The sequence below is a fragment of the Crassostrea angulata genome, chromosome 9, assembly GCF_025612915.1.
Source record: "Crassostrea angulata isolate pt1a10 chromosome 9, ASM2561291v2, whole genome shotgun sequence".
Lineage (NCBI taxonomy): Eukaryota > Metazoa > Mollusca > Bivalvia > Ostreida > Ostreidae > Magallana > Magallana angulata.
The window spans coordinates 3797395-3808816 of NC_069119.1; the positions used below are offsets into that span (position 1 = coordinate 3797395).

The 11422-nt window shown below is 31.2% G+C and overlaps 1 protein-coding gene across 1 annotated transcript; it reads left to right on the plus strand.

Moving 5' to 3' along the window:
• The first annotated feature begins 24 nt into the window (after positions 1-24).
• On the plus strand, positions 25-11145 carry LOC128163372 (uncharacterized). Its single transcript, XM_052826951.1, has 12 exons — positions 25-88; positions 239-628; positions 2910-3034; positions 4751-5000; positions 8394-8536; positions 8797-8989; positions 9183-9344; positions 9610-9631; positions 9794-9837; positions 9962-9998; positions 10080-10163; positions 10320-11145. The coding sequence occupies exons 1-12, from the start codon at positions 25-27 to the stop codon at positions 10384-10386; spliced, it is 1581 nt and encodes a 526-aa protein (XP_052682911.1). The 3' UTR covers positions 10387-11145.
• The last annotated feature ends 277 nt before the right edge of the window (positions 11146-11422 follow it).

An 11422-nucleotide genomic window follows, 5' to 3' on the forward strand; every position in this document is an offset into this window, starting at 1 on the left:
TACTCTTAATATGTTGATGAAAAAATGACCGGTTTTAGTTTTGTTTGGATTGTGGTTTTCATTATATATTTTTTTCACTACTCAAAAGGTAAGAAAAAAATCCTTTCCATTTGATAATAAAAAAAACAAAACGTTTGTGATTTTTTTTTTTTACAAATTATCATATTTAAAGAATTTGTTTACTTTATTTATAGGTCTTTAGTATTTTCCGATTGTCATCAGTAATTTCGTTTTTCAGCACAAATAGACATATACGTTACTAGTATACCAATCCCACTTGGAACATCATATTTGTCCGTCAGGTGCATAGATTATACATATATGGGGCATACTGGGTATGATCTTGAATTGATTCTTCAATTCCGCCAAAATCAAACCAATGAATGGGAAACAATTGTAAAGGCCAACAGATTCGGATCATTCCTTACAAGCAATAGTACAGACATTGAGACACACCTTCTAGGAAATAGAATGTGTGATTATTATATGTTTAGGTGCATGATATACGCCGAAATATCAATACACTTGAAAACATGTAAAGATGACCCATATCCTAGCTTTCGATGCCAAATTATTGATGGAACAAACACAATTGATAGCTCGGAGGAAGTTCAGCTAGAAATTACAGGTAAATGAGACAAAATAGACATTAAAGAGGTTTGCACCTTTCTTTTTGATTAACTATTTTATGTCACCTTTTATCTAAAAATGTTGCATCATATATTAATTCTATTTGTATATTTTACAATCCCAACTAAACAACATTAAATAAAACTATTAAATGAAAAGTATATATTTACAAAGTACATGCAAAGTTTTGGATGGTTTTTTTAAATCTGTGTTATAATTTGATTGCTCCGAAAGACCCAATCGTTTTAATGTAGAAATTAAATTGTAAGATACGTAAAAATAAAAACAAAAAAATGTACAGGCCAACAGATGCGGATCATTCCTACTAAGCCATAGTAAATTTTTTAAGTTAAAAAATAATAAAAAAATACAAAAAATCTAAATAGCTTATTAATTTGGAAACATAAAAATTTAAATCTGTATCATTACAAACGTAAATTGAGTTTTCGTCAAACGGCGGTTTTTTTTTTCAACATTAAGAATTTTTTGAAATGGTTTGAAGGAACGAAAACGTAATATCTAAATAATATTTATTCAATTTCATTGATAATTGATAATTATTTAGAAATATATGAGTCCTCGAATTTGAAAGAAGGCTATGCATTTAAACGAGTTTTTTGCTTATATCGTATCAATCGCATATAAAAATATGTTCCGCACGCAAAACCAGAGTTTAAATAAGACGATTGGCATAAACAAAAATATAGTTTGTATCACTTTTAAGGATTTCTTTTTTTTCTAAAATAAATTCCATAAATTATATCAGAAGACAACACTTCAATGAATTAAATTTTAGACTCAATTTACATGTATGCGTAACATCGCTTTTACCACAAACTGTTTAAAATTAGAACCATGCATTTACTAATAGTGTGAACAGTATATTATCATCTACGCTTTTTTTCATTGAGGTGATGATTGTTATGTCATTAAAATGATGTCCTTTATTAAATACTAATTCCGACTGCTTTAAAGTCATTGTTTTTCATTTTTTGGCTGTTGACAAAAAATAGACGCATGACCATCCAATGAAAAAAAAAATACACAGAGTTTATTGACATGTTTAGTTTAGCTGCAGGTATGTGTTACCCGATGTCCGAGTGCTAACACTGTCGAAAAGTTTCAGTTATAAGTGTAAAAAAAACCAAAATAGGGCCTACTACATTTTTATTACGAATTGACAGTATCATAAAGAGTTAACTTTATTTCGTTACAAAAAAGTCATTAGTATACATACATAAGTGTTTTTGTTAATCACAAACTATTTTAGGAAGAAATCTGGCGCAATTTTGAAAGAATTATGAAATGTTCCGAATGAAATCTGATCAAACGTTTCACACCTTTCTAGCACGCTTTGCTCGAAACGCTTTACACCTTTTGTCCGAAACGCTGCACGCTTTGCCCGAAACACTAAACGGTTTACACGAAACGCTTCACGTTAACACGAAACGCTAAACGCTTTACACGAAATGAACACACTTTTTTTTTTGGTGTATTACGTTTCAGAGTCTGAAATTTTGGAACAATCTTTACATTTGCTGTTGTATTCATTATGTACTGGCATTTGAAGCCATCAGTAAAGCAAGGTTTATTAAACTTTGACTTGCATAAAACTGATGTAGTCACTACATTTGTTCAACTTCATGCTGTCTAGAAATCATAACCAAATAATAGTTCCAACTATAAATATTTGTTTGATATTTTCAAATAATCAATTTTCACGCCCAGTTTACGCAATACTTTAATGAAAATTATCATTTCTGTTTGGGACCCCATATTTCCAAAAAAATGGCATGTGACATAGGTCACAAATAAAAAAAAATGAGTATCTTAGGTTCCAATCTGTATATCCAAGATGTTTTTGAATGATTGACATTACTAGTATTTCAGGTGCCAACCTCCTTAAATGAATTATTTGGCAGAAGTAAATTGAAATAAAATCAAAGAGTTTATATTGTATAAATGTATCAATGAGTAATCAATGATCAATGAGTAATAAAGTTATTGTCAATTTCTTTTTAAAAAATGGCATTTTATCAAATTGGAATTATAAACTTCGGTTTTCATGTTCACATTGGATGAACACATGAAAATATTTTTAAAATTGACGAGAGTAAATACCATGCTGAGGAAACGCACCATCTATCCAAAAAAATGCTTGATTTTGTATATAAGATGAAAAAATGTCACAAAAAGCAGTGAGGAAGTAATAATCCTGTTTCTCTAAGAAATCGGCTGTTAATTTTGTCATTTATATTTGCACCTTTTTGATTTTAAAGGTAACCCAAAATATATTGATTCCCCATCAATTATTTTTCCGTTGACTTCAAAAGTTTTCGAACTTGGAGAAGTGTTGCAGCTTCAATGTACAGGAGAAAAGGACTTCAGAACCCAAACAGACACAGTAAAATATCATTTGTATATATGTATTTATTTAAAGGGTGATGAAAGTTAAAAAAAAGTCATCTAAACAAATAAAGTGCTTTAAGTAATTACAGTTGTTCATGATCTTATGGAAATAATCATTTTATTTAATTTTTTATCGTATTTTATTTTTGTAAATTTATTGTACAACATATGATTAGTTTCCCTCACCTTTAACATCTTAACAATCAATTCTTCCACGGTTACAAATGAATACGTTTTGATAAAACATTATAGCACTCGTTTTGCAGTTTGGTGCTTTTTATCTATAATGTCTGTCAGCAAGTAGACATTTTTTATCGATATTTTTGTCTTATTCTTTCTGAAATGTATGTTGTAGAAAATCGGACCCACGCACCCACACCCACAGCATTTAAATTGCAAAGCATTTCAGTTAATTTTCATTTGCCATAGCTTATCGCAGCATAAATTATAAAACATACGAACGATAGAATTCAAAATATGTTTTTATGATTATTTTCATATTTAAAGAGGTTCGATCCTCTGATTTTGGGTAGCCATTTTGTGTCATCTCTAGTCTGGAAATTCTGTGTCATATATGAATTCTACTTGTAAATTCCTTTTTTACAATGTCAAATAAACTCTATTGAATAAAATAGTGAAGAAAAAATTCCATATTTAGAGAGTGTAGTAAGGGACTATATTTTGTGGCGGAAGGTTTTTAAGAAGAAAATGAGCATATTTCATAACTCAGTTGTTTTAGAGTACCGTAATTTTAGCTTTCTTATTTTCCGTGCAGACCAAATTTTCAGATAGTTTATGCATTGGGATATCTTCGTATTGTTTCAAAGAACATATTTCAACAATATTTCAATATTTCTATCGACATATATTGGCATGTTTAAGTGATATTTCATAAAAGTAAAGAAAAAATCAACTCCAATTTTCCCCTAAAATTAGCTTATTTCATGCCATATCTCAAAATTTACATTATAGACCCATACTTTTGGTTTTATTTTCTGAATATTTAAGTTTCTTTTGGCAAGTCTGTCATAATTTGAGAAAAAGTTTGAGACTTTTAAATTATTTAATTTCATGTTGAATCGTTTATAAATAAAAATAGTATTTTTTCAGTGCAAAAAGGTCAAAATATCAATAAGGTGAAACAATTGCAAACTTTTTCATTATGATTATATTAATTTTATTAATTCTAAATAATGTAAATTTGTATTTGATACCATGGTTCATTTCGATAAAAAATTATAGAGGGAAAAGCGATTTATGTGCAATTTGCATTCTCAGTGCAGAAAGGTCATATTAAATACACCGTAGCACCGAAAGGAGCAGATAGACCCCAAAATTTTGTTTTGAATTTTGGTTTAGATTTGTGTGTAGATATTTAAAAAATACTTTAGAAAAAAACTTAGAGACTTTTGATTGCAGGATCCAACGTCCTTAAATGAGATTAAAAGGATTGTGATACAATCCTTACTTATTTCTAGTATATATCTGTTGACACTCATTTACATCACATCAAATTTACAAGACTCCTCAAGAACCTGTCGAAAACAGATTTCCATGAAATGACTTTTAAAAACCTTGCTCTGATTTGGTAATGTTTGTTTCTTAGGAGTAAGATAAAACTATAATCAAACAAATCGTAGCTATAATTGTATGTGCATCATTGTAAAATAGATAAATATGTTCCTCTCACAATATTTTTTGTCATTTTTAGGACATAAGATGGTGTAAGTCTGTATCAGGACAGTATCAGGTCTTATCGTTACAAGACACTCCTCAAACTCAAATTGTATCCCAAAGAGAAGATGGCTGTACCTATGTACAAAAATCGGAAATCTTCTATCACATAACAGAGGAAGACAATGATTTGGACATTATGTGTGAGTTGGAATACATTGAAAACAGTAAAATATGTGGCAAAGGAAGATTCAACTCAACACTTCGAATCTCAACTCATTTGAAAGGTATGATTATTTTAAATTCATTTCTACTTTTTAATCAAATGGTGCTCTATTCGTTGACTTTTAAAAAATGTTATTTTGTGAACGTAATTTAAACAAAAATCATCAATAAGTAAATAAAAAACAGATAATATTTAACGATTTAGTTAATTGTTTCACACACTTAGCCTTTCACGGCGCATAAGCAAATAAAAAGCAGATAATATTTAACAATTTAGTTAATTGTTCCACACACTTAGCCTTTCACGGCGCATGAGCAGAAATATAAACGTCATCATGCGCGTTTTGAATATATTCATAATTGTAAGATCAAATGACTCGTCCAAATATTTTTACCAATTTGGTGTTTATTATTGGAAAATAATTGTTAATCATATCTATTTCCTAATAAAAGAGATTTTTCTCGACAAATGTTCTGGTACTATATCTTTTATCGCAGAAGCAGACTACATAACATGCTAATGTGGCTGCTTCATGTATACTTCATATCGCTGATTAGCATCAACTAAGGCTTGAAAGCGACGATTCACATATACTTAATACAAATAAACATCAATCAATATGAATATAAATATGGGCATTGCATGCTTATTTTGGGGTGTCGTCGGTCATTTGACACACCAAGTCTGTGTAGATAATCATCATACATCATACATCATTCCGAACTTTCCACTCTTAACATCATTACGGTTTTTTTCAGCCAAACGCGTTGCCGTTACGCCAAAGCAATCTAAGATGAAAATGGCAGTTTTCAAATGCATGTATAAAAGGAAGATACATGCAATTGACATAAAGCAATCAAAATTATATTCTTTCCAAAAATCTTTCTATCATTGACAGTGATTTTAAATTTACAGTTACAAACTTTTGATAAAATTGTTTATTTTTTAAATGAGTTGTACATGAAACTTTTAAATAATGCTTGACAATGTACAAGAAAGCGTTAAATAAGATCTTGTCTGCTAAATAACGTGAGTTTCATCGGTAAGGTCGATCTTTTCTCATTTGTTGTAAAAACATAAAGGTTTGATGGGTTTCTTTTAGAAATAAAAGCAACGTTTTGCCTCTTGCTTTTGCACTTTGTATCAAACCCTGACTACTGTATTGACAAAGTAAATGCACAACTGTTACGACAACCTTCGACTTGATCACTATAACACAAAAATATGTTGTATTTTAAAATTATATATTTAAAAAAATGTACATTTATACAAAATAAATTGAAAGATGAGAGAATAAGTTCATGCTGTCAAGATCCCGGTATCGGTATCCTTGGTGGAATCCGCCCTCAGGCTACAGAAATTACTCGGTACCTACTAAGTGCGTTGGCATTCGTATTGTACGCCGTTTCTTCGACCATTGTACTGCCCCCAATTCCACAACGTCTATTGACAGCCGATCCTCAAAGCATTATGTTTCAGACGTAACGTCGTCTCGCCCACACACTAGACGTCGGAAAGTCCTCCACGACCGTTTACAAATTTCTACACTGGAAAACCCTCCAAAACCCTCAACAAATTTGTTGACAATATTACTAAAACCGATTTGGTTTGACTTTTCCGATCGCGTCGCGTTCAACTTTTTCAGCTACGTCATACATAAACAATACCCGCACCTTAACCACAGTTTTTTTATTGGTGTATTCAGCTTACCGCTGATTGGCTGCTGGTTAACTAAGACTAAATTATGCACGGACAGAACAACAACATATCAGAGAATGAAAAATTCACATGGGTACTCGTGACTGTCGAAATTGGGCTATTTTTCGAAAGTGTACACTTGTGATAAAACAATACATACGGTACATAACATATGATAGCTGTAGCTCTGTAAAATAAAGAAATCTGCAGTAAATGGTTTGTGGATATTTACACCGAAAGTGATAGGGCAACAAAAGAGAAACGAATCGGACACTTGCCTAATGAAGACGCACATGTACAAACCTCCTTGCACTCTCCACTTCCGTCTCGTTCTTTCACACCATCGTTCAATACTTTTATTGACTGTCGATTGCCGATCGAAAGGTGTAGAAATCGAGGAATTCATACCTATCACTTTGACTGGCAAGTTGATAGGTAATACATGTGCATTATACATTTACGGTATTTACATGAAATGAACGCTTAGCACATGCAACTTTTAAATATTATATTCTTTATAACGCCGTACTCTGGACCATAGCTTGAGGCTATGGTTTAACGCCCGTTTACACACACACAGAGAGAGAGAGAGAGAGAGAGAGAGAGAGAGAGAGAGAGAGTTTAGCACAGAATTTAAACATACGGGATAGTCGATTTTGAATGAATAATATTGGGGGGAAATAAACTGTTCTGAGAAATCCTTCAGTTCTGGCATTGCATAAGCGTATACTGATAACTCGGCCTAAAAATAGGAGTTAACCAATCATATAGTTTTCATACTTGTATAATTTATGCATGACGTAGCTGACAGAAATGATCGTGACGCTATAGGAAAAGTCAAACCAAATCGGTTTTGATAATATATAATTTAAAAAAAAAGTGCCACCAAAAGGCTGACGTACAAAGTACAAAACACATAAGCAAATTACAACCAGTCACCATAGGTACATTTTCAATAAATACCACCGGATCAAAAAGCAAAAAAATGAACTATGTATAATTACATGTACCAAGTATAATACTACTTAAACTTAAATTGAGGACAAGTTTACGTGTCAAAATGTAAAGTATACACTTCGAACAGGCTGACAAATAGAAATACTACTGCGTCGGAAAGTCCTACACGACCGTTTACAAATTTCTACACTGGAAAACCCTCCAAAACCCTCAACAAATTTGTTGACAATATATAATTTATAAAAAAGTGCCACCAAAAGGTTGACGTACAAAGTACAAAACACATAAGCAAATTACAACCAGTCACCATAGGTACATCTTCAATAAATACCACCGGTTCAAAAAGCAAAAAATGAACCATGTATAATTACATATACCAAGTATAATACCACTTAAACTTAAATTGAGGACAAGTTTACGTGTCAAAATGTAAAGTATACACTTCGAACAGACTGACAAATAGAAATACTACTGCACTTTAAAGTAAACATTTTAGCTGAATATTATTTTTAGTATGATCAAAATGAATAAAATAATCTTTGATTGGAGATTTAGTTACCAAACTTAAAACTTCTCCTCCTGGAGCCTCCCAGACTGAGCCACATACATCATCACCATTTATAGCAGCACTGGTTTAATGCCCAGAATAGCGGGGCTACTTGCATGATAATACAAACAAGTCTACCTGCTCAACATCGAGGATAAAAGGGGGATGAAACATCGAACAAATTTAAAATTGATTGTGAAAACAACAGAAAATTATTAACAGGGTGCATAACTATTTTATATTCAATAATAGGAGACGGATGGACACTATCTCCCATTATGATTTACAACGAAGACTCGATGCTTAATTCACAAAACATAACTTTGGAAGGTATAGGAAATACTGTACAGCTTATCTGCGTAGGGTCAAATACAAACCAGACCGATTCCATTATGGTACGTTATCAAACCACTACCGTATATCATAACTTAGTGTGCTCTTTTAGATTAAATCTTTTGAATTATTTAAAAGATGCCTTTTGTAAGAATGGAGAATTCTAACCGTTTTATTCATATTTATAACGGTTTTGTTCTTCCAGAATCAATTTAAAAGACATTTTACAATTTTATGAATAACATATTGGGGATCTTTAGGCTTGTATGTTTTTTGTTGTTGTTTGGGTGATTTTAATAAATTTTCTTCTACAATCGCTTAGGAAGGAATGATGTGGTGCATAAGGAAGACAAATAATACCGAATGGACACCAATTGTTCTTCAAGAAAACAAACTAGAGACAGTGATAAACTCTAGCGGAAAAATAAGAATTTACAGTAAAGTCACGTATCAATGTGGAAGTGGGGTGATATCTTCTAATGTCTCCCTGCAAATAAATCCCAGCGAATCGGAAGGTACCATCTTAAATCTAAACTGAATCAATTAAAATCACAATAAATAGTTTATTTGCCTTAAATCATGACTTATTTCGTATGATATTGTACCTGATATATTTTAGTGAACAAACAGGTAAAAAGATTTTTTGCATATTATTATTTCTTGAATAACTTAAACAAATTAAAACTGTCATTCAATATTTTTGGAAAGGTCAGTATTATCTGAAACAAAGAGAAATAGTTGAACCCGAAAGAAGAGAAGCATGGCTGGCAGTGACATTGATTATCTCTGTGACACTATTGGTAGTCATCCTGGTCCTCGCCACAGTTCTTCTAAAACTTGCACACAGGAAAGGCGGACTGTCCCTGTTTGGTAAGAATTCAATACTTGTTCTTAACTACAACGGTTGTTTTTTTTCTCGAAAAAAATATCAGTTTAACTGTTTTCAAGATACAAAAGTAGATAACTAAATGGACAGCTTTTTTATAAATAAGTAGCTTTAAGTTGAAAAATGTATTGTTTAAAGAATATCTTACAAACTATTTATTGCATTAAATGAATTTAATCGGAAATTAATTATTCATTTATTTATGCTTTCAATTCTAAGCACTTATTCTGAGATTTTGTTGTATTAAAGGATTTGTAATCAAAAGGGAAAGGTATGTAGAATATATTTACTTCATACTATATATAATTTCCGTTTATATATTCACTTCTTACACGATGTAAATCCTATCAATTAATATTCATGTTCCATTGATTTTAACTTTTATTACTTCATTTTTAACAATGGATATATCTGTGATTTTTTTTTATCAAAGCAAGCAAATTGTCACCGGACCAAACGAAAACAATACTAATACAGGTTGGAGTGAAACTTATGTCTATCAAAAGCAGTTATGAACTGAGTTAAAAATAACATGCATGAAATTTAAAGTGTTTATAACAAAAATCGTGCTGTGTGTTCATATTAAAAATTTTCTTTGCAGAATTTAACAGAGATCATTCGCCTGAAGAGATATCAAGGTACGCTTTCGTTAATTATTTCTATATATTCATTATCTTGAGCCTCTTAATAGCGTTTCATTTATATTTTTATCATTATAGGGATATTTACCAGATTCAACACAGTAGCTCGACTGCTAATGAAAGTGGCAATACATATGAAATGCATTTTAACCCAGATAAACAGTATGTCTAAAATTTACACTATTATGCAATTGTAAGTTTCTTTTAAAATGAAGAGACACATTCTTATTTTAGACAATTGGGGAAGAGTTTTATTTTATGTATGTAAGTCTTCCTGGTGCATCATCTAATCTCTTGCTTTTTAATTTATAATTTTAGACCTACTTACGAGGAAATTACCAAAAACGCCGGCCGTAAGGAAGAATACGAAAATTTGTCCTTTTAGAAAATGTTTAATTCGTTTAAAGTTGACATTGCATGCTTACATTTGTTAAATGCATTTTTGTCAGAATTTGCATAATTTTTTTTGTTAAATCATATTTAAATTATCAAACGTAATGTGTGATTAATCAAAACGAATACACAGCAGTACAACAACACTTCTAATGGATGTACTATCAGCGAATGAAAAGTAACTGAGATGAATAATTGGATTGATTACGAAATTGTTCTTATCTGAAACGGGTGACTTCGAAACAAAGGAAAATGCATGCGATACTTTAGAACTTCTTCTCATTTGAAGCAAGATTCATTTAAACTGGTGAGAGCAGTTTTGTGAGTTGGAATGGACCTTTGAAATATACAACCTGATGCAAGAAGACACAGCCGTATACTTATATTTTATGTGTCGACAAAAACAGGATGTTCAAATTCTGCAAATGCCATAATAAATCTAGCCAGTGTAGTACTTTTGATTGGTGTATTTGTCTTTGAACACACATAAGCTTGAAATGGGAGGATTCGGTCGATTATTCATTGTAAAGAATTTTGAACAGTTATATCAACGTAGTGCCTTATGTTTAATTCTTCCTAGAAAAGCCACCCAAGCCTCGCCAGAAATGTTGATAGTTGCTTCAAGCAGGCAAAATCATGATATAACACTTAATTTTCTGTTTCGTGAATTAATCATTATATATTTTTGTTTATTTTTTAAGATTATTTTTAATTTTCGATGTTGTTATATTAGGTTAGCTTACAATAAAATGTCATAACTTTACATTTCACTAGCTGACGGGTTTTGGTTTTTTTTTTAAATCCCTGTACTATATATAAATAGTGTTTGATTCCCTGTGGTAAAGAAAGGTAGATCTAGCTACTGTACCTGGTCTCAGGATTTGTAGCTGTATATAGAAATTTGGATGACATAGTGCAAGTTTATAATATTGTACAGTATTCATCTTGTTAAACGGGATTAAACGAACAAAAGCATTGAATACGACTTACTGCTTTTGCCCCGATCGAATGAATCAACATTTTTGCTC

Excerpts from the sequence above, each read along its gene's own strand:
- LOC128163372 (XM_052826951.1), top strand. The coding sequence starts at position 25 with ATGACCGGTTTTAGTTTTGTTTGGATTGTGGTTTTCATTATATATTTT. Across the intron at positions 5,001-8,393 it reads AATCTCAACTCATTTGAAAG|GAGACGGATGGACACTATCT; the intron begins GTATGATTATTT and ends ATTCAATAATAG. Across the intron at positions 9,632-9,793 it reads TTTGTAATCAAAAGGGAAAG|CAAGCAAATTGTCACCGGAC; the intron begins GTATGTAGAATA and ends TTTTTATCAAAG.